This window comes from Bufo gargarizans, chromosome 1 (genome assembly GCF_014858855.1).
Source record: "Bufo gargarizans isolate SCDJY-AF-19 chromosome 1, ASM1485885v1, whole genome shotgun sequence".
Lineage (NCBI taxonomy): Eukaryota > Metazoa > Chordata > Amphibia > Anura > Bufonidae > Bufo > Bufo gargarizans.
This window is the reverse complement of record NC_058080.1, coordinates 381,411,267-381,433,309: the sequence shown is the minus strand read 5'-3', so window position 1 is coordinate 381,433,309 and position 22,043 is coordinate 381,411,267. Positions and strand designations below refer to the sequence as shown.

The 22,043-nt window shown below is 48.5% G+C and overlaps 1 protein-coding gene across 1 annotated transcript; it reads left to right on the top strand.

The window, feature by feature from the left end:
* The first annotated feature begins 18,786 nt into the window (after positions 1–18,786).
* On the top strand, positions 18,787–21,582 carry LOC122927391. Its single transcript, XM_044279197.1, has 4 exons — positions 18,787–18,967; positions 19,819–19,972; positions 21,155–21,452; positions 21,547–21,582. Exons 1-4 carry the CDS (start codon positions 18,787–18,789, stop codon positions 21,580–21,582), a joined length of 669 nt encoding a protein of 222 aa, XP_044135132.1.
* Positions 21,583–22,043: the final 461 nt, after the last annotated feature.

The window sequence follows — 22,043 nt, the reverse complement described above, 5'->3', positions numbered from 1 at the left end:
ACCTTTTATTAAAAATGTTACAAAAAACCACATGCTTTCAAAGGGTGTCCTAATTTTTTCACATGACTGTATATATATATATACAGTACAGATCAAAAGTTTGGACACACCTTCTCATTCAAAGAGTTTTCTTTATTTTCATGACTATGAAAATTGTAGATTCACACTGAAGGCATCAAAACTATGAATTAACACATGTGGAATTATATACATAACAAAAAAGTGTGAAACAACTGAAAATATGTCATATTCTAGGTTCTTCAAAGTAGCCACCTTTTGCTTTGATTACTGCTTTGCACACTCTTGGCATTCTCTTGATGAGCTTCAAGAGGTAGTCACCTGAAATGGTTTTCACTTCACAGGTGTGCCCTGTCAGGTTTAATAAGTGGGATTTCTTGCCTTATAAATGGGGTTGGGACCATCAGTTGTGTTGTGGAGAAGTTAGGTGGATACACAGCTGATAGTCCTACTGAATAGACTGTTAGAATTTGTATTATGGCAAGAAAAAAGCAGCTAAGTAAAGAAAAACGAGTGGCCATCATTACTTTAAGAAATGAAGGTCAGTCAGTCTGAAAAATTTGGAAAACTTTGAATGTGTCCCCAAGTGCAGTCACAAAAACCATCAAGCACTACAAAGAAACTGGCTCACATGCGGACCGCCCCAGGAAAGGAAGATCAAGAGTCACCTCTGCTGCGGAGGATAAGTTAATCCGAGTCACCAGCCTCAGAAATCGCAGGTTAACAGCAGCTCAGATTAGAGACCAGGTCAATGCCACACAGAGTTCTAGCAGCAGACACATCTCTAGAACAACTGTTAAGAGGAGACTGTGTGAATCAGGCCTTCATGGTAGAATATCTGCTAGGAAACCACTGCTAACGACAGGCAACAAGCAGAAGAGACTTGTTTGGGCTAAAGAACACAAGAAATGGACATTAGATCAGTGGAAATCTGTGCTTTGGTCAGATGAGTCCTAATTTGAGATCTTTGGTTCCAACCACCGTGTCTTTGTGCGACGCAGAAAAGGTTTCCACTGTGAAGCATGGAGGAGGAGGTGTGATGGTGTGGGGGTGCTTTGCTGGTGACACTGTTGGGGATTTATTCAAAATTGAAGGTATACTGAACCAGCATGGCTACCACAGCATCTTGCAGCGGAATGCTATTCCATCCGGTTTGCGTTTAGTTGGACCATCATTTATTTTTCAACAGGACAATGACCCCAAACACACCAAAAAGCTGTGTAAGGGCTATTTGACCATGAAGGAGAGTGATGGGGTGCTGCGCCAGATGACCTGGCCTCCACAGTCACCGGACCTGAACCCAATCGAGATGGTTTGGGGTGAGCTGGACAGCAGAGTGAAGGCAAAAGGGCCAACAAGTGCTAAGCATCTCTGGGAACTCCTTCAAGACTGTTGGAAGACTATTTCAGGTGACTACCCCACTTATTAAACCTGACAGGGCACACCTGTGAAGTGAAAACCATTTCAGGTGACTACCTCTTGAAGCTCATCAAGAGAATGCCAAGAGTGTGCAAAGCAGTAATCAAAGCAATAGGTGGCTACTTTGAAGAACCTAGAATATGACATATTTTCAGTTGTTTCACACTTTTTGTCATGGAACCACGAACCAGACGTACAACAAGAGATGAGTGGAAATAAGAAGGCTTTATTGAAAATAAAGCTGTAAGGCAAAAGTCCAAACGGATGGCTAAACCGAAGCAGGGTCTTGCGAAACCAGAGATCAGGAACCAGAAGGGTAGTCAGATGAAGCCAGGATCAGGAACCAACAGGGTAGTCAGACGAAGCCAGGATCAGGAATCAGCAGGGTAGTCAGACGAAGCCAGGATCAGGAACCAGAAGCAGCAGCAGTCTTAGAAGCATGTGAGCACAGGAGGACCAAGCAGGGAACTGAAGCCACAGACCTCCTATATATATGAGCTAGGCATCCAGCTCCTCCCAGTGGGAAGGAGGAGCCGCAGGGTGGGAGGCTACAAGAAACCCAGAAACCAAGATGGCCGCCAGCACATGTCAAACGAAGGAGAACAGCAAGGAGGTAAGACCATGACAGTACCTCCCCCTCAAGGGCCCCTCCTCCGCGGAGTAAGGAACGGTTTCTGAGGGAAGCGTGCGTGGAAGGCTCGGAGCAAGGCAGGAGCATGGACATCTGCGGAGGGAACCCAGGAACGCTCCTCTGGACCATAACCACGCCAATGGACCAAAAACTGCACCCGGCCGCGGACCAGGCGTGAGTCCAGGATATTGCTCACCTCATACTCCTCACGATTGCCCACTTGGACCGGACGAAGCCGAGGAATCGAGGAAGTGAAACGATTACACACCAGTGGCTTCAAGAGAGAGACATGAAACACGTTGGAGATCCGCATGCCAGGAGGAAGCGCAAGGGCATAGGCTACCGGGTTTACCCTGCGAAGCACTCGGAAGGGACCAACAAAGCGAGGCGCCAGCTTGGGAGTGGGCACTCGAAGGTTGAGGTTGCGGGTGGACAACCATACGCGGTCTCCGACCTGGTAGGAAGGAGCAGGCGCTCGTCTGCGATCAGCCTGGAGTCTCTGGCGCTGCGCAGAGACCTCAAGGGACCTCTGGATCTGTACCCAAGAAGCACGTAGGACGGAAAGGTGATCCTCCACAGCCGGAATATCCTGGGGAGAGAATACCTCCGGTAACACGGCAGGTTGGATCCCATAATTGGCCATGAAGGGAGACGTCCCAGAGGAAGAGTTCACCGCCGTGTTCCTGGCAAACTCAGCCCAAGGCAGGAGGTCAACCCAATTGTCTTGGTGATCGGAGACATAGCAACGAAGGAATTGCTCCAAGGCCTGATTGGATCGTTCTGCGGCCCCATTGGACTGAGGGTGGTAGGCCGATGAGAAAGAGAGATGAATCCCCAACTGGGAGCAAAAGGCGCGCCAGAACCTGGACACAAACTGACTCCCCCGATCCGACACAATCTCCTTGGGCAAACCGTGCAACCGGAAGACCCCCCTGGCAAAAATCGAGGCCAACTCTTGTGCAGAGGGTAACTTCTTGAGAGGTACACAGTGGCACATCTTGGAAAACCGATCCACTATCATGAGAATGACCGTATGGCCTCGGGATGCAGGGAGGTCCACAATGAAATCCATCCCCAGGTGTGACCATGGACGCTCCCCGGTGGCTATGGGTTGCAAAAGGCCCAACGGAAGGTGCCGAGGGGACTTACTCTGGGCACAAACGGAGCATGCCGCTACATATGCGGCGATGTCGGAACGTAGAGAAGGCCACCAGAACAGACGTGAAACAGCTCAGGACAGCTGATTCTTTCCAGGATGCCCCGCGGCCTTGGAGTTATGGTAGGTTCGCAACAACCGAGTGCGCAACTCCTCAGGCACAAAACACCTGCCGTTGGGTCTCCCAGAGGGAGCACCAGATTGAGCCGCCAAAATCTGCTCACCCAGGGGAGAGGTCAGGCTGGTGCGAATGGCGGCCAGGATCTGATTCGGAGGTATGACCGAAGTCGGAATCGACTCCTCCCCGGACAGCTCGGAGTACTGCCGTGATAAGGCATCCGCTCTGATGTTCTTGGAACCGGGTAGGTAGGAGACCACGTAATTAAAACGTAACAAGAACAGAGCCCATCTGGCCTGACGTGGTGTCAATCTCTTGGCCTCAGAGAGGTAGGTCAGATTCTTGTGGTCCGTCAGGATGAGAACCGGAACCACCGAGCCCTCGAGCAAGTGCCTCCATTCTTTAAGGGCCTGCACGATGGCCAATAACTCCCTGTCACCAATCTGATAGTTGCACTCCGCGGAAGACAGTTTCCGGGAGTAAAACCCACAAGGAAGCAGAGGACCCTCTGGTGTTCTACGCTGAGACAGGAGGACGCCTACTCCCGTCTCAGACGCGTCCACCTTGAGGACAAACGGCAACCCAGGGTTGGGATGCGACAGAATCGGAGCCGACACAAAGGCGGACTTTAGAGCCTCAAAAGCTCGGATGGCCTCGGGCGGCCAGACCTGGGGATTACTGCCCTTCCTGGTCAGATCCGTGAGAGGCTTGGCTAGCATGGAAAAGTCCCTGATGAACTTCCGATAATAATTGGCGAAGCCCAAAAAGCGCTGCAGGGCACGAAGACCACTGGGCTGGGGCCACTGTAAGACAGCCGAAACCTTCTCAGGATCCATGGAGAACCCCTCAGCGGAAATGATGTAACCTAAGAAGGTTACCTGGGATCGGTGAAATTCGCATTTCTCAAGCTTACCGAACAGCTTGTTCTCTCGTAACCGTTGCAACACTCGTCTGACATCCAGAATGTGGGCCTCCATGGATTCAGAATATACCAAGATGTCATCCAAATAGACCACCACACACTGCTGCAACAGGTCACGGAAAACATCGTTGATGAATTCCTGGAAGACTGCGGGCGCATTGCACAACCCAAAGGGCATAACCAAGGATTCATAATGACCGGTCCTGGTGTTAAACGCGGTCTTCCACTCATCGCCCGCCTTGATCCTTACCAGGTTATATGCCGCCCTCAGGTCGAGTTTGGTAAAGACCGTGGCCCCTTTGAGGCGATCGAACAGCTCGGAAATCAAGGGTATCGGGTAAGCGTTCTTGATCGTGATGCGATTGAGACCCCTGTAATCGATGCAAGGCCTCAACTCACCGCCCTTCTTTTTCACAAAGAAAAATCCAGCCCCTGCCGGGGACGAGGATTTGCGAATGTGTCCGCGTGAAAGCGCCTCCCTCACGTACTCCTCCATGGCCTCATTCTCCGCTACCGACAGTGGATAGACTTTGCCACGAGGAGGAACGGCACCAGATTGTAACTCTATGGCACAATCGTATGGGCGGTGCGGAGGTAGGGCAACCGCACGCACCTTATCGAATACATCCCGGTACTCCTCGTATTCAGGAGGCAACAGAGAGTCCGAGGAAGTACACAGCAACTTGACAGGCCCATGGATGCAACTAGCCCCACACTGCGGTGACCACGAGAGGATCTCGGCCGATTTCCAATCGAAAGTCGGATTATGCTTCTGGAGCCAGGGGTACCCCAAGACCACCGAGTAGTGTGGAGACGAAATAACCTGGAGACAGACCGACTCTCTGTGAACGGCACCAATGGCCATCCCCACTGGAAGGGTCTCATGAGTCACGTGTGGCGGCAGAAGGGGTCTGCCGTCTATCGCCTCAAGAGCCAGTGGGGAACCTCGAGGCTGCAGAGGAATGGAATTGGCGGCAGCGAACACACTATCAATGAACAAACCACCAGCACCAGAGTCCACCAACGCCTGGGTCGTCACCGAGCCCCCGACCCAGGAGAGGACAACAGTAATCAGTGGTTTGTCAACACGGGAAACCGGGGACGAGGAGACTCCACCCAAGATCTGCCCCCGACAGGATCTCAGGTGCGAGCGTTTCCCGGACGGTTCGGGCATGCCAACCGAAAATGCCCACCGAGACCACAGTACATGCATCGGCCCTCGCGTCTCCGGAGTACCCTCTCCCCCTCGGACAGGCGAGCAAACCCCAGCTGCATGGGTTCACCCCCAGACAAGTCATCCCCAGGAGGCGTGGGAGGAGAGGGAGGCACGGGTGGGACAGCAAACGTAGGCGCCAATCTGTTAGAAGGCCTCCGCAGGCTCTCCTGAAAGGAAGGTCTCTCCCTGAGTCTGGTGTCAATCAAAATAAGGAAAGAAATAAGAGACTCGAGCTCCACAGGTAGGTCCTTAGCTGCAACCTCATCCTTCAAGGCATCCGAGAGACCATGAGAGAAAGCAGCGACCAGAGCCTCATTATTCCAGCCCACCTCTGCTGCCAGGGTACGAAACTCAATGGCGTATTCAGCTACGGATCGTGAACCCTGTCTGATGGACATAAGGAGCTTCGCAGCAGAGACAGCACGAGCCGGCACATCGAATACCTTCCGAAGAGAAGCAACAAAACCGGAAAACTCGGCAACCACCGGATTGTTGTTCTCCCATAAAGGGCTGGCCCAGGCCAAGGCCTTGTCCGAGAGCAGCGAGATCAAGAAGCCCACCTTTGATCTCTCAGTAGGAAAGGCATGTGGCAGCAACTCGAAGTAAATGCCCACCTGGTTAAGGAAACCTCGGCACTGAGTTGACTCTCCCCCAAAGCGCTGTGGAAGGGGGGCAGAACCGGTCATACCCCGAAACACCGCAGGCGCAGCAACAGGTGTCGGGGTAGACTCTGGCGCAACAACCGGAGCGGCAGTAGGAGCGGGCCCAGGAGCGACAACCGACCCATCGGCAACGGAAGCTAAATGAGCCGTGCGTTCAAGCAGGGTTTGCAACGCCACAGCGAACCGACCCAACAGGTGATCCTGCTGATCAAGTCTGGCAACCAGCGTAGGTAGCGAGGATGGCCCTGTACCGTCAGAATTCATGGCTTGGTCCTAATGTCATGGAACCATGAACCAGACGTACAACAAGAGATGAGTGGAAATAAGAAGGCTTTATTGAAAATAAAGCTGTAAGGCAAAAGTCCAAACGGATGGCTAAACCGAAGCAGGGTCTTGCGAAACCAGAGATCAGGAACCAGAAGGGTAGTCAGATGAAGCCAGGATCAGGAACCAACAGGGTAGTCAGACGAAGCCAGGATCAGGAATCAGCAGGGTAGTCAGACGAAGCCAGGATCAGGAACCAGAAGCAGCAGCAGTCTTAGAAGCATGTGAGCACAGGAGGACCAAGCAGGAAACTGAAGCCACAGACCTCCTATATATATGAGCTAGGCATCCAGCTCCTCCCAGTGGGAAGGAGGAGCCGCAGGGTGGGAGGCTACAAGAAACCCAGAAACCAAGATGGCCGCCAGCACATGTCAAACGAAGGAGAACAGCAAGGAGGTAAGACCATGACACTTTTTTGTTATGTATAGAATTCCACATGTGTTAATTCATAGTTTTGATGCCTTCAGTGTGAATCTACAATTTTAATAGTCATGAAAATAAAGAAAACTCTTTGAATGAGAAGGTGTGTCCAAACTTTTGGTCTGTACTGTATATATATATATATACTGTATGTGCTATGTGATCAAAATGAACATTTCAGAGTGGTCTTTTATTGTGGGCAGTCTAAGGCTCATCTGTACAATATTCATGCTGTCTAATCAGCACCTTGATATGCCACACCTGTGAGGTGGGATGGATTATCTCGGCAAAGGAGAAGTACTCACTAACAGAGATTTAGACAGATTTGTGAACAATATTTGAGAGTAATGGGTATTTTGTGTATGTAGAAAATGTTTCAGATCTTTCAGTTCAGCTCATGCAAATTGGCAGCAAAACTGAAAGTGTTGCGTTTATATTTTTCTTCAGTGTATATATATATATGTATATATATATATATTATTTTGTGACACATTGAGAGGTTTGGTCTGGGAAAACAGGTATTTTCCTCCCAGCATGTGCTGCTGGGCTAAGTTACAGCCAGGTGAGGTCAAATACCAGACCGGATTTTAAATGCCTGTCCGAGTTTTGGCAGCACCTGGCTGTCCTTAAATAGGCAGCTGGGCTCAGAAGCCAGGTCTTTGTGTTTTGAAATCTGGGAGCCTTGTGTCTGGATTAAGGTTTGCTACCTGTTTGGCGTAAAAACAGGTTGGTGCTTCTATCAGCAAGGACTCTTTGAGGCAGAATTGCTGCATGGTGTGAATTAACACCAACACCGCAAGGTGACTTTTTGTTTGACTATGACTGTTTGTTTTGTCACTTGCCTAAAGTGTGAATAAAACATTGAACTGTTTGATCCAAAGAACTTGTTGTTGCCTCTATACTGCGTCTGCTAATCCTGTCTACCAGAGCAAGTTCCCATAATTGGTGGAGGATGCAGGGAGGTGCAGTAAGGCTGGCCTGAAGGCCGAAATATGTTTGTTTTTCCGGGCACGGTTCTATGTCTCTCGTCAAAATGGAAGCTATCGTGAAAGCCCTCGTGAAGGCTAACTTGCAACAGTGGGTGGCTAATAAGCAGTAGCAGGAAACCAACCAGCTGCTATTGCAACATGTGATGACTTTACAAGTGGCAGGAGCATCCCAGAGCATCCACGATGCCCAAAAAGTGGTCCATGCGGCGATCCCTAAGATGACCCCCTCAGACGATGTCGAGACCTATCTGGCGGTATTCAAGAAGGTGGCCATGAGGAAGAGACTACCCTGAGATCAGTGGGCTGAGGTCGTCTCTTCGTTCCTGGCATCCGGACACTGGGAAACACTCTGGCGGTAGCTCTGCTGGACTCAGGGAGTCTGGTGTCCCTAGTAAGAGCTTCCCTGTTGCAGCCCGCCGAGTATACTGGCCGAAAAGTCTGATTCGTGTGCATCCATGGAGACTTAAAGGACTATCCCACCACCCTGGTGTCTCTGTCCATGGTGGTCAGCAGGTGAACACATGAGGAGATTGTCGCAACCATTTTACATTATGAACTCATAATAGGGAGAGACTTCCCAGGCTTCCCGACACTTTGACCTTCTATGAGAGTGACTGATACCCATGAGACAGGGGTAACCCTAGCAGAGGGACCCGGCTCAGGGGGAAGACCAGAACCCTGGGAACCTGAGACCAAAAAGCCAGCGGTAGGGGTGACCGCAACTTTGGTGGAAGAGGGGGAGACAACCCCACTAAGTGTGATGGTGGGAGAGGTGGAGGACTTGCCGCCAAGTCCTGAATTGGCAGAACTCAATGTCTCCGGAGATAATTTTGGTGCTGCCCAACGTCGGGACCCAACCCTATCCCGCACCTGGGAAAATGTGTTAATAGTAGATGGTGAACCACAACAACCTGGGGCAGAGTCAGTGTCTCCTCATTTTGTGGTTCATCAAGATATATTGTATCGGGTAAACCAAGGACAGGGTGAACCTATTGAACAGTTGGTGGAGCCCAAGGCTTATCGCAAGCTTGTGTTAGATCTATCCCACCAACACGTTCTCGGGGGTCACCTGGGGCTGCAGAAAACTCAGAATTATATTCTACTGGCCCAGCATATCCAAAGAAGTGGAAGAGCTTTGTCTTCCCCGACCTGCCAGATAACTAGCCACATTTCCGTAGTCCCCTAGTACCTCTCCCGATTATCGAAGTACCGCTTGACCGAATAGCTATGGACCTCATAGGCCCAGTACCAAAGTCCGCCAGAGGGCATCAACACATCTTAGTCATTCTAGACTACGCCACTCGGTACCCGGAGGTGGTGCCACTGTGACATACCTTGGCCAAACTCATAGCTAAGGAGTTAATGGAGATGTTTTCCCGAGTAGGACTACCTAAAGAGGTTCTGAATGAGAAAGGGACCCCTTTTATGTCCAAGGTGATGAGGGAACTCTGTAAGTTGCTGCACATAAAACAACTACAGACGTCCGTTTACCATCCGCAAACAGACGGTCTGGTAGAAAGGTTTAACCAAACATTAAAAAATATGTTGAAAAAGGTAGTGTCTAAAGATGGGAAGGACTGGGACCTCCTTCTGCCCTATCTCATGTTCGCTGTGCAAGAGGTACCCCAGGCCTCTACTGGGTTCTCGCCCTTTGAACTGCTATATGGCAAACATCCTTGCGGTCTCTTGGATGTGGCCAAAGAGGCGTGGGAACAACAACCCACTCCTCATAAAAGTGTCATTGAGTACGTTACCCAGATGCAAGATCGGATAGAGACAGTGTTGCCTCTTGTTAGGGAGCATATGGAGGCAGCTCAGCGAGCCCAGAGTTGGGTCTATAATAGGCAGGCTCAGGTCCGGATCTTTAACCCGGGTGATCAGGTTTTAGTTCTGGTGCCGAGCGTGGACAGTAAGTTCCTGGCTAGGTGTCAGCAGCCCTACGAGGTACTCTAGAAAATTGGAGATGTAAACTACAAGGTACACCAGCCAGGACGGCGAAAGCCGGAGCAGGTTTACCATTTCAATTTACTCAAACCGTGGAAAGATAGGTAAACTTGTAGACAAAACAACACGCGGCCGGGTTTTCTAGGAGAAGAGGTACCGGACCCTCTGTCTGATGCAAGCGAGGCGGCTTCCACAGCAAAAATTGCTGACAGCCTCTCCTCTAAATAGACTCATGAGGCCAGGGAATTCATTTGTCGGAACACTAATGTGTTCTCGGACCTCCCTGGATGAACTTCCATAATCCAGCATGACATTGTCGCTGAGCCTCAGGCAAAAGTCCAGTTAAAACCATACCGGGTGCCCGAGGCTCGGCGACAAGTTATATCGGAGGAGGTGCAGCTAATGTTGTAGCTAGACGTAATTGATGAGTCAAAAAGTGAGTTGGCCAGTCCTATAGTATTGATACCCAAGCTGGGCGGGACATTGCAGTTTTGTAAAGACTTTCGAAAACTTAACAAGTTTTCCAAATTCGATGCGTATCCCATGCCCCGGGTGAATGAGCTCATCAAGAGGAGGTTAGGACAAGCCCGGTATTTTTCTGTTTTGGACCTCACGAAAGGGTACTGGCAGGTGCCCTTAATGGAGACTGCCAAAGAGAAAACTGCCTTCATCACGTCTGAGGGGCTGTATCAATATAAGGTCTTACCCTTTGGTCTGCATGGCGCCCCCGCTACTAATGGACATTGTGCTTTGTCCACATTGTTGGTACGCTTCGGCTTACCTGGATGATATTGTCATCCAAAGTACAGCTTGGGAAGGTCACCTGCTCAAAGTGCAGGCTGTAGTGGACTCCCTTTGGAAAAGCTGGCCTAACCGCTAACCCCAAAAAATGCGTGATAGGGTTAGAAGAGACTAAGTACCTGGGGTATGTCATTGGGCGCAAAGTCATCAAACCCCAAGTGAACAAAATAAAGGCGATACGGAATTGGCCCCAACCTATCACCAATAGGCAAATAAAGTCATTCCTGGGATATTACATGAGGTTTGTTCCCCACTTTGCTACTCTATCCGCGCTCATGACAGGACTCTTGAAGGGACACAAGTCAGTGATGTTTCGCTGGGATGAGTGGGCGGAAGAGGCTTTTTCCACTTTTAAGTTAGCCCTGTACGGGTTTTGGTGACGCCCGACTTCAATTGGGAGTTCGTAGTACAGACCGATGCCTCTGAAGTAGGCCTTGTGCTGTACTGTCTCAGGAAGTCAACGGGGAGGAGCATCCTGTTGTCTTTTTAAGCCGCAAGCTGACCCCAGCCGAATCCAGGTATAGTATAGTGGAGAGAGAGTGCCTGGCTATCAAGTGGGCACTACAATCTCTCCGCTATTATTTATTGGGGAGAAAATTCCGGTGACTGACCACTCCCCTCTTAAGTGGGTGAGCCAGGCCAAGGACAGAAATGCCCAAGTCACCCGATGGTTTCTTTCTCTACAAAACTTTAATTTTTCGGCGGAACACAGGGCAGGCCGGTTACAGGGCAACACGGATGCCCTGTCCCGGGTACACTGTATAGCATGTGTTCACCCCCTCAGGGTTGTATGTGACACAATGAGACGTTTGGTATGGGAAAACAGGTATTTTCCTCCCAGCATGTGCTGCTGGGCGGATTTACAGCCAGGTGAGGTCAAATACCAGACTGGATTTTAAATGCCGGTCCGAGTTTTGGCAGTACCTGGCTGTCCTTAAATAGGCAGCTGGGCTCAGAAGCCAGGTTTCTGTGTTTTGGGATCTGGGAGCCTTGTGTCTGGATGAAGGTTTGCTACCTGTTTGGTGTAAAAACAGGTTAGTGCTGCTATCAGCAAGGACTCTTTGAGGCAGAATTGCTGCATGGTGTTAATTAACACCAACACTGCAAGGTGACTTTTTGTTTGAATATGACTGTTTGTTTTGTCACTTGCCTAAAGTGTGAATAAAACATTGAACTGTTTGATCCAAAGAACTTTTTGCCTCTATACTGCGTCCGCTAATCCTGTCTACCAGAGCAAGCCCCCACAATAATATATATTGTAGGAAGGCGCAAGGGGCTGTCATTGATGGAAGGTATGTGTCACCGAGATTCCTGGCCTCGGTGAAGTAAGAGCCAGTAGTTTTAAGTGTCAGCGGCAGCTAGTGCTGACTGACACTGTTTGTTGTTAGTATGGCTGTAAACCTGATCCGGGCCGGCTCTTACTGGGAGTAGCCAAAGTGCTGGGTGGGTGGTTGCACCCCACACTCCAGGCCGGGTCTTTTTTGGCCTATATAAAACTCAGCCAGCAGTCTCAGCTGGGTGTGGTTTATCCTTCATCTGACACAGAAGCTGGGGAGTCTCTGTGTTTTGTGAACTGTGAATTTGTGCCTTGCTAAAGGGCTGAGAGCCGCATGCTCGGAAACCGGCCCCTGAAGCCTGCTGAGGACTAGGGTGGAAAACTGCTAACCAGGTGAAGATTTTGTTCTTTGGACATTGCATGGTGTGAACAAACAACAAGACTTTGAACGGTCACTTTGTTTTTCCTTATGTGTGAATAAACACCGAACTGTTTAAGTTAAAAACTTTGTGATTGCCTCTATACTGCGTCCGCTAGCCTGTCTACCAGAGCAAACCCCAATATATATATATTTTCCCCTTTTTTCCTTCCTCCCCTTTCTTTCCTTCCTTCCTCCCTTTCTTTTTTTCTTTTAAATTACAATTCAGCCCTCCAAACCATAATTTTTCCAAGCAGATACAGAAATGCTCAGCAGCAGTCAATCTTGCTCAGCCCCAGCACACGTTCAACAGTAGCACCCAAAATATCGCAGAGAGAAAGAAAATTGACTACATTCGCTTATGCACATATGTATATGTGATTGTCAGTGGTAGAATCAAGGAGGCACATTCAGAAGTCCTGGAAAAAATTACTTGCTGAAGTATGGACAGCTGAAAGGAAAGCAGTAATAAAACAGTGGACGAAACAATTAAACCTTCCAGTACCAATAGAGTGGATGCAGGAGGTTGCTCATCCGTGGAATCTGGAGGCAGAAAGCGACACCCAGGCAGGAAAGACAGACGAGGAGATGCTTGAACAGAGGAAGCAGGCCCGAGCCTTCCAATCCCAACGATGGTGGCGTAAAAGAGACGTAGAAGCAGGAGGGAACCCAGACGTTCCAAGCTCCAGGAAACGCCAGCTCAGGACCTTGGTATCCAGTAAGGCTCTGCTCTGCTACACGCGGATACCGAGATTCAAGCTAGCGAGGTGGGAGGAGAGGGGGGAGCACGACGTAGCTCCACCCTGCGTCATCACGTCACACCTGAACTGGCCCTTGGTATGCTATCTTGCTAAAGTCTTTCTCATTAGAATCTCTGGCTGGTAGTTGTAGTCATGACTGCAGTGTCCAATGGATTGCTTCCTCTCTCCTTACTCACTAGACTACGCTAGTCAGAAAGCAGAACCAGCCCACTCCTGCCCCTCCTGAGAATGGTGGAACAAGGTGATTAACCCTGTCCCTGCCAACCATATCATGCCACACTGGGTATACATAACATTATATTACAAACCATTTACAGATACTCCAGGTACTGGGGTACTGCACACCCCCTATTGAAATGCAAGCTGTTCTAAGGTTTGTGTTTGGTCTCCTCCTTGTTTGTCGGATACACGTGTCCAAAGACGCAGACCTCAGCTGACTCCCTGCTCTCCCTATTCTATGGCTGTGGGAAAGAAATGATTAAGGATATATGCTCATATAAGTCAATATTGCCCAGGTTATCAATAACTACAAAACTAGGCATGGAAAAGACTTAAGTATAATGATACATTAGGCAGGGTGTTGTCACGATCAGTGTGGGGGTAAACTCCACACTGAACACAGGAGGGAAGGGGAACAGTAACTGGGCCTGGAAACTAGGGAAGAAACAGGTCATCTCCTAGACAACCCTAATCCGGGCCCTATCAAAATGAATAGACCTTGAAGGTAGTAATATTCATATGCAGGATACCTAGGCCTTTATATCTCTATAAGGCCCTGGAAAAGGTTAGGAGCAGAGACAACCCATTCCTTCCCAGATGAATGAAGGGAAGTCTCTGTCTCAGGCCCAGATACAAACAAACGCGACACTTAACTTCTGTAGAGACGGATGAGCAGGAACACCAGAGACAAACTCATACCAGCTCAGCCAAACCCAAATAAAGCTATCTACCGCATAGTCAGAAGGGAGGGGTCAGACTATAAAGGGTAGAAGTGATGACCACTGAGCAACAGCTGAAAAAAGGGAAGTGGTCATTAACCCTATCAACACTGAATCAAGAGAAAGACTGTTAGATTCCTCCATGCTCAGCCAATCTCCTTGATTTCCTGGCATCAGTCACCTGAGGGACCGTGACACATGAGCGGACATATAGCCTGTGCAGCTGGTTCAGCTGCATAGGGGCCCAGAGAGGGAGGGGCCCTTCCCAGTGCCAGCTGAGGTTTTATTTTATTTTTTTCCCCTCCCTTCCTCTGCCAGCGTAACCTGGTCACCTTGGGTGGAGGGGAAGGGAGGGCTGATTAGGAATTACTGTGAATCTGTTGCCAGTTCTGCATATACTCCATAGCTGAAGGACCTGCAATGACATCATAGTCATGTGATCTTTTCAATACTGGAAGTGGTGGTAGTTCCTGTGATGAGGTCACTGTCATGTGATCAGTGCAGAAAAGGCAGCACTCAGCAGTGGAGACCTGTGATGCCATGGAATGAATATAAGTGCCAGAGAAATGCTGGGATATGTGGTTCTCCCCATTATACCTCCTCCCGGCTTAGTGGGAGGGAAATATGTTATTTAACTGGGACTGTATTTTAGAAGGGCTGAAGGGAGGGGATGGGTATTAGTTACATGGGGACTGTATGTTATAGAACATTGGGGAGAGATGACTGGTGTTATTTACATGGGACTGGATATTATAGAGGACTGAAGGGTAAGGGGCGATGTTATTTACATGGGACTATGTGTTGGAGGGGATTTGTTATTTACATAGGACTGTATGTTATAGAAGACTGTAAGGAAGATAGGTTATTTACATGGGACTGTATCATATAGAAGACTGGAGGGAGAGGACTGGTGTTATTTACATGGGACTGTATCATATAGAAGACTGGAGGGAGAGGAGTGATGTTATTTACATGGAACTGTATTGTATAGAAGATTGGAGGGAGAGGACAGGCATTATAATGTATGGGGGCACTATAGAGAAGATTATAACTCCAGGGGGTACGGCAGAAGGCATTATAATTATAGGGAGCACTGCAGGGAACATTATAAATACTTTGGGCAGTGGTGGCGGGCATTACTACTGAGGGCTGCATAGGGGTGCCTTATAGATTGTCCCTATTTCTATTAGGATGCCTTATTAGTACTGAGGGCACCGTAGAGTACTATGGTGGGGGGGCTTCTTCCTAGCAGTGAGCCCGGTGACGCCTTTACAGCGCAGGCCAAGGGAGAACATCGGAGTATGAAAAGGGGCTGAGTGGGGGGAGAAGGGAATCAGGGCTCCAGATGGCGACCAAAATTGTCGCCAATGCGACTTAGAATTTACAAATGGCGACAAGACTTTTTAGTCTTGTCGCCATTTGTGACTAGACCCGCCGCCGCAGCTCTGCAGTTGAATACAGCGGCGGGGCACAGGAGACGATAGTTCTCTGCCCCGCTGCCGATGTTCTTCTAAACAGCGCAGTGGAGAAGTCTGGAGGAGGAGGAGGGAAGGAGCTGTGGCCATTGCGCCACCAATGAAGATAACTGACCTGTTAATACAAATACAGGAGGCGGGTGCCGGAATCACAAAGCCGGCACCCGACCTCTATGACAGGGAGCTGCGATCAGCGGCAGTTAACCCTTCAGCTGCGGTACCTAAAGGGTTAACTGCCGCTGATCGCAGCTCCCTGTCATAGAGGTCGGGTGCCGGCTATGTGATTCCGGCACCCACCTCCTGTATTTGTATTAACAGGTCAGTTATCCTCATTAGTGGTGCAATGCGCCCCCCCAACACCCCAGTATAATAAACATTGATGGCGCAGTGCGCCCCCCAACACCCCAGTATAATAAACATTGGTGGCGCAGTGCGCCCCCCCAACACCCCAGCATAATAAACATTGGTGGCGCAGTGCGCCCCCCCAATACCTCAGTATAATAAACATTGATGGCGCAGTGCGCCCCCCCTATAATAAACATTGGTGGCGCAGTGCGCCCCCCCAACACCCCAGTATAATAAACATTGGTGGGGCAGTGCGCCCCCCCAACACCCCAGTATAATAAACATTGGTGGCGCAGTGCGCCCCCCCAACAACCCAGTATAATAAACATTGGTGGCGCAGTGCGCCCCCCCAATACCCCAGTATAATAAACATTGGTGGCGCAGTGCGCCCCCTCTATAATAAACATTGGTGGCGCAGTGCGCCCCCCCAACACCCCAGTATAATAAACATTGGTGGCGCAGTGCGCCCCCCCAACACCCCAGTATAATAAACATTGGTGGGGCAGTGCGCCCCCCCAACACCCCAGTATAATAAACATTGGTGGCGCAGTGCGCCCCCCCAACACCCCAGTATAATAAACATTGGTGGCACAGTGCGCCCCCCCAATACCTCAGTATAATAAATATTGATGGCGCAGTGCGCCCCCCCTATAATAAACATTGGTGGCGCAGTGCGCCCTCCCCCAACACCCCAGTATAATAAACATTGGTGGCGCAGTGCCAATGAGGGTAAAAAAATAAAAATATTAACTCACCTCCTCCAATTGATCACGTAGCTGCCGGTCTCCTGTTCTTTCTTCAGGACCTGTCAAACCATGTTATAAGGGAAAATAACACAGTGAATAGACTTTCATCCTAGCAACCGTCCGTGAAAATCGCACCGCATCCGCACTTGCTTACGGATGCTTGTGATTTTCACGCAGCCCCATTAACTTCTATGGGGCCTGGGTTGCGTGAAAAACGCACAACATAGAGCATGCTGCGATTTTCACGCAATGCACAAGTGATGCGTGAAAATCACCGCTCATCTGCACAGCCCCATAGAAGTGAATGGTCCGGATTCAGTGTGGGTGCAATGCGTTCACCTCATGCATTGCACCCACGTGGAAATCTCGCCCATGTGAAAGGGGCCTAAGTGTGAATAGGACAAGGGTTCCAGCCCCTACGGGGGCTAATAGTAAGTAAAAAAAAAAACAACACAAACACTTAGGCTACTTTTACACGGGCGAGTATTCCGTGCGGATGCGATGCGTGAGTTGAACACATTGCACCTGCACTAAATCCTGACCCATTCATTTCTATGGGACTGTGCACACGAGCGGTGATTTTCACGCATCACTTGTGCGTTGCGTGAAAATCGCAGCATGCTCCTCTTTGTGCGTTTTTCACGTAACGCAGGCCCCATTTTAATGAATGGGGTTGCGTGAAAATCGCAAGCATCCGCAAGCAAGTGTGGATGCGGTGCGATTTTCACTCACGGTTGCTAGGTGACGATCGGGATGGAGACCCGATCATTATTATTTCCCTTTATAACATGGTTATAAGGGAAAATAATAGCATTCTGAATACAGAATGCATAGTACAATAGCGCTGAAGGGGTTCAAATTATTTTTTTGAACTCACCTTAATCCACTTGTTCGCGCAGCCGGCATCTCTTCTGTCTTCATCTGTGAGCAATAGGACCTTTGATGACGTCACTACGCTCATCATATGATCCATCACCATGGTGATGGATCATGTGACGGACCATGTGTATAACGCAGTGACGTCATCAAAGGTCCTATTGCTCACAGATGACGACAGAAGAGAAGCCGGGCTGCGCGAACAAGTGAATTAAAGGGTTTCTACCACCAGAAATACTGTTATGTAGCTGACTGACATTAGCGATGCACCCATGTCAGCACTACATAACAGTGTGTTTCTAACGTTAGTCCCTGCAGCCGTTTTTGTTAAAAAAGCACTTTTATAGATATGCTAATGAGCCTCTAGATGCTATGTGGGCGTAAAATCAGCACCTAGAGGCTCTGTCCACTCACCCTGTATACCGCCCAGGTCCAGTGTTGTCCCCGCCTCGCTCCTCTTGATTGATGCCACTGTTCCCTGCATCGTTGGCGAAATCCCGCGCCTGCGGCCGTTCACTTCTGTCTTCGGCGCAGTGAGTGAATGATGCTTCCTCACTGCGCCTGCGCCGACTACGTCACAGTGAGGAAGCCGGCATCAGGAGAGCGGTCTTCACTCACTGCGCTTGCACCGAAGACCGAAGTGAACGGCGCAGGCACGGGATTTCGCCAACGATGCAGGGAACAGTGGCATCAATCAAGAGGAGCGGGGCGGGCACAACACTGGACCTGGGCGTAATACAGGGTGAGTGGACGGAGCCTCTAGGTGCTGATTTTACGACCACATAGCATCTAGAGGCTCATTAGCATATAATAAAAGTGCTTTTTTAACAAAAACGGCTGCAGGGACTAACGTTAGAAACATACTGTTATGTAGTGCTGACATGGGCGCATCGCTAATGTCAGTCAGCTACATAACAGTATTTCTGGTGATAGAAACCCTTAGGGTCCATTCACACGTCCGTTTTTTCCTTCCTGATCTGTTCCGTTTTTTCAGGAACAGATCAGGACCAGATCTGGACCCATTCATTTTCAATGGGTCCTGGAAAAAATCGGACAGCACAATGTGTGCTGTCCGTTTCCGTTGTTCCGTTCCGCATGTCCGTTTAAATATAAAACATGTCCTATTCTTGTCCTGAAAAATCGGATCCTGGTACAATACAAAGTCAATGGATCCGCAAAAAACGGATGACATTCGGATGTCCTTCCGTATGTCATCCGTTTTAAACGGAATCCGTTCCTGGAAATTAAATCCTGCCCACAGAAAACAAAGGGGAAGGGCTTGGCAGAGCTGGATCCAGATTTGTGGTAATCAGACTGGAGAAGTTGACAAGATGCCACTGTATGATGTGGAACGTTTGATTACGTTGATTGAGGAGCGTCCCAATCTATGGGATACACGGCTGGAGTCATACCATGACCGAGTTTTGAAAGATAGGTCCTGGGAGGAGATTGCCAAGGAACTTGATGGGGCAGAATTTGCGAAAGCAGATGCCAAGAAGCGTCAAGTCATCAGTGAGTAATTTATATATGTTTAATATGTCTGGTCATATTTCTTGTATGAAATGCATGTACTCAGGAAGGTGTAAACTATGGCTCTCCTAACTACTACTCCTCCTATGACATGCTGTCTAGAGTAGTAGTTTTTCAGCATTTGGAGAGCAGCAAGCTGACCATGCATTCCATATAGAATTACTATCCAGGTTTTTAGGCTTTGCAAACTTTAAAAATCCTTACATCAAAGATTTTTACTTTGCAAACCTGTGCATAGCAAGGCATTCATATACATCTGCATATGCATGCTTTTTGAGCTGGTTTGCAAACATTTTAACCCCCCAGTCCCAGATGGTTGCTATGCAAACCTGTGCAGAGCAAGGCATAAATACAGCTGCATATGGCTACATTTTTTTTTTGGCCCTTGCAAACATGTTAACTCCTTATAGCATGGCTGCTCAAGCTGTGGCCATCCTGCTTCGGACAATCTACAACACCTAACATGCCATGCTATAGGCCAGTGTTTCCCAACCAGTGTGCCTCCAGCTGTTGTAAAACTACAACTCTCAGCATGCCCGCACAGACAAAGGCTGTCCAGGAATGCTGGGAGTTGTAGTTTTGCAACAGCTGGAGGCACACTGGTTGGGAAACACTGCTATAGGCTGATAGCTGTAGCCTGTGCAGAAATGATGGGAGTTGTAGTTTGGAAACAGCAGGGGGGCCTGAGGTACTGCATGCCACCCTTTACAGCTAAAACTTTAAATTGAGTAGATTAGTGTTTGAATAGTGTGTAAATCTCATATCTGTTTTTTTTTAAATATTGCAAATTTAAAATATATGTCAGTTTATTCTTTTTTCTTTTTTTATCCCAGTCAACAAAATAAAAAACCGCTGGTACTCTTGCCGGGACCAGTTCAAGCGGGAATTGAACCTGCGGCATAAAAGTGGAGATGGGTCCTTGGCCAAAAAGCCTTATCTATATACCGAAAATTTACAATTTCTAAGGCCTGTAATGGAAACCAGACCGTAAGTAATGTTTGAATAATATTATATTATATTTCAATGTCATCTTGATGAGTATAGTTTGGTTCTTTTCTGACTGGCGTTTCGCGGTCGACCTGTGAAATCAGTTTTTAGGCCGGCGCAAGCGGTCCAAAAATGACAAGATAAGGACCAATGCATTCTGATTGGATATGGATCCATTTAGAATGCATAAATTTTACCGGCACCATGCCTCTTTTACTAAACATGCTGCGCTTTTTGCACTGGCCAAAAAACCGGAACACTTGCCGCAAGGCCGGATCCGTAATTAATGCCCATTGAAAGGCATTGATCCGGATCCGGCCTTAAGCTAAACGTTGTTTCGGCGCATTGCCGCATCCGACATTTAGCTTTTTCAAAGTGGTTACCATGGCTGCCGGGACGGTAAAGTGAGTACACGCCGGATCCGGACAACGCAAGTGTGAAAGAGGCCTAAATGATGTATGACGAATTTAGATGTGCTCCTGGAGATGGCGAACCAAAGGGATCCGTCCTGAGGTACAATGTAAGTAAATGTGAATGGATCCTTTTGCAGTTACACAATATGGTGCAATTGTAAACGGATCCATTTCCAATTGCCTTTCATTGTAAAGTCAGGAGTCCCTATTAATATACCATTGGATCAGATTTTTTTCCTATCCAATGGTATTTTTTATCTTGAAACGTCCACATCACCATGAGAAAGCCTCTATGTTATAAAATACCAGGCATGCTCAACCTGCGGCCCTCCCGCTGTTGCCAAACTACAACTACCAGCATGCCCGAACAGCATACAGCTATCAGCTTACAGCAGGCCAACGTGGGAGTTTTAGTTCGACAACACTCATTGAGTGAGGAATCCTGTGGGTTTAGTTGAACTAGATAGTCAATCTATCCTGACAGAATCAGTTATTCTCATCAGCAGTGGGCCTATGGTTTTTTCATATCACATAACTTGGATAGTGACCCTGCGTCATGCATAAAACTGTTAGCAACTAGCAACTCTCACAATGGTCCTATGGTTAAGAGGATTTCTGTATGCCGTTCGGAAATGATGGGAAATGTAGGTCGGAAACTGGTTGACGTTTCCCAGATCTGCATGTCTGTCAAATAATAATCTTTTTTTTTTTTTTTTTTGTTTCTTGAATAATTAACTTTTATTAATACTTCTGAATTTTTTTTTTACAGGACCGTTGATAACCTCTGCAGTGCTCTGGAGGCTGACCAAGCACCATCTGGCCCAGCTTCCCCAGAAAATCCATCGGCCCCTCCATCCACGGATGAAACTCCGCCATTAGAACCAGTCAGGGAGGATGTCCCGGAAAATCGCACAGTGCCACAGCAGATAAGCACCCAGCCTCGTTCCTCGGGTAGACGTAGGGGTCCCCCTCCCCACGATTCTGGTTTAGATACTAGAGCCATTGTTGAAGCAAGGGTTATGGACTATTTAAACCAGAATCGTGGTGAGAGTGCGGACGAAACTATGGTAAAAAGTTTAGTGCCCTTACTAAAAAAAATACCCGAGGAACGAAAAGCTCGGTGTCTATCTGCTGTGGCACTGTTGATGGACCTATTTGCAGGTCCACAAGAACCATTGCAAACTGTGCACAATTTAGAGCGGGACCGCGATGCAATGCTGAATTGGAGGCCATATGCTCCAACGTTTTCTCAGCATCCACCCCCATCTCGATTCCATCACGGAGACAGCTCATCCCTGGGGAGTTATCAATTCGAGGCTGGACACCCCAGTTCTTCACAGGCAACTCATCTCCCAAGTTCCAACCCTGGCCCTTTTACAAGGGATCTTTTTGAACTTTAATTTTTTTTTTCCAAAAAAATTGTTTTCTAAAATAAATGGCATTTATCATTTCAAAAAGTCTATTCTTTTTTTTCTTTTTTCTGAGCACCAATCATGTTTCCTGAGGTTCTACAGTGCCCAGACAGTAGAAAACCCTCACAAATGACCCCATTTTAGAAAGTAGACACCCCAAGGTATTCGCTGATTGGGCATAGTGAGTTTATAGAACTTTAAATTTTTTGTCACAAGTTAGCGGAAAATGATGTTTTTTTTTTTTTT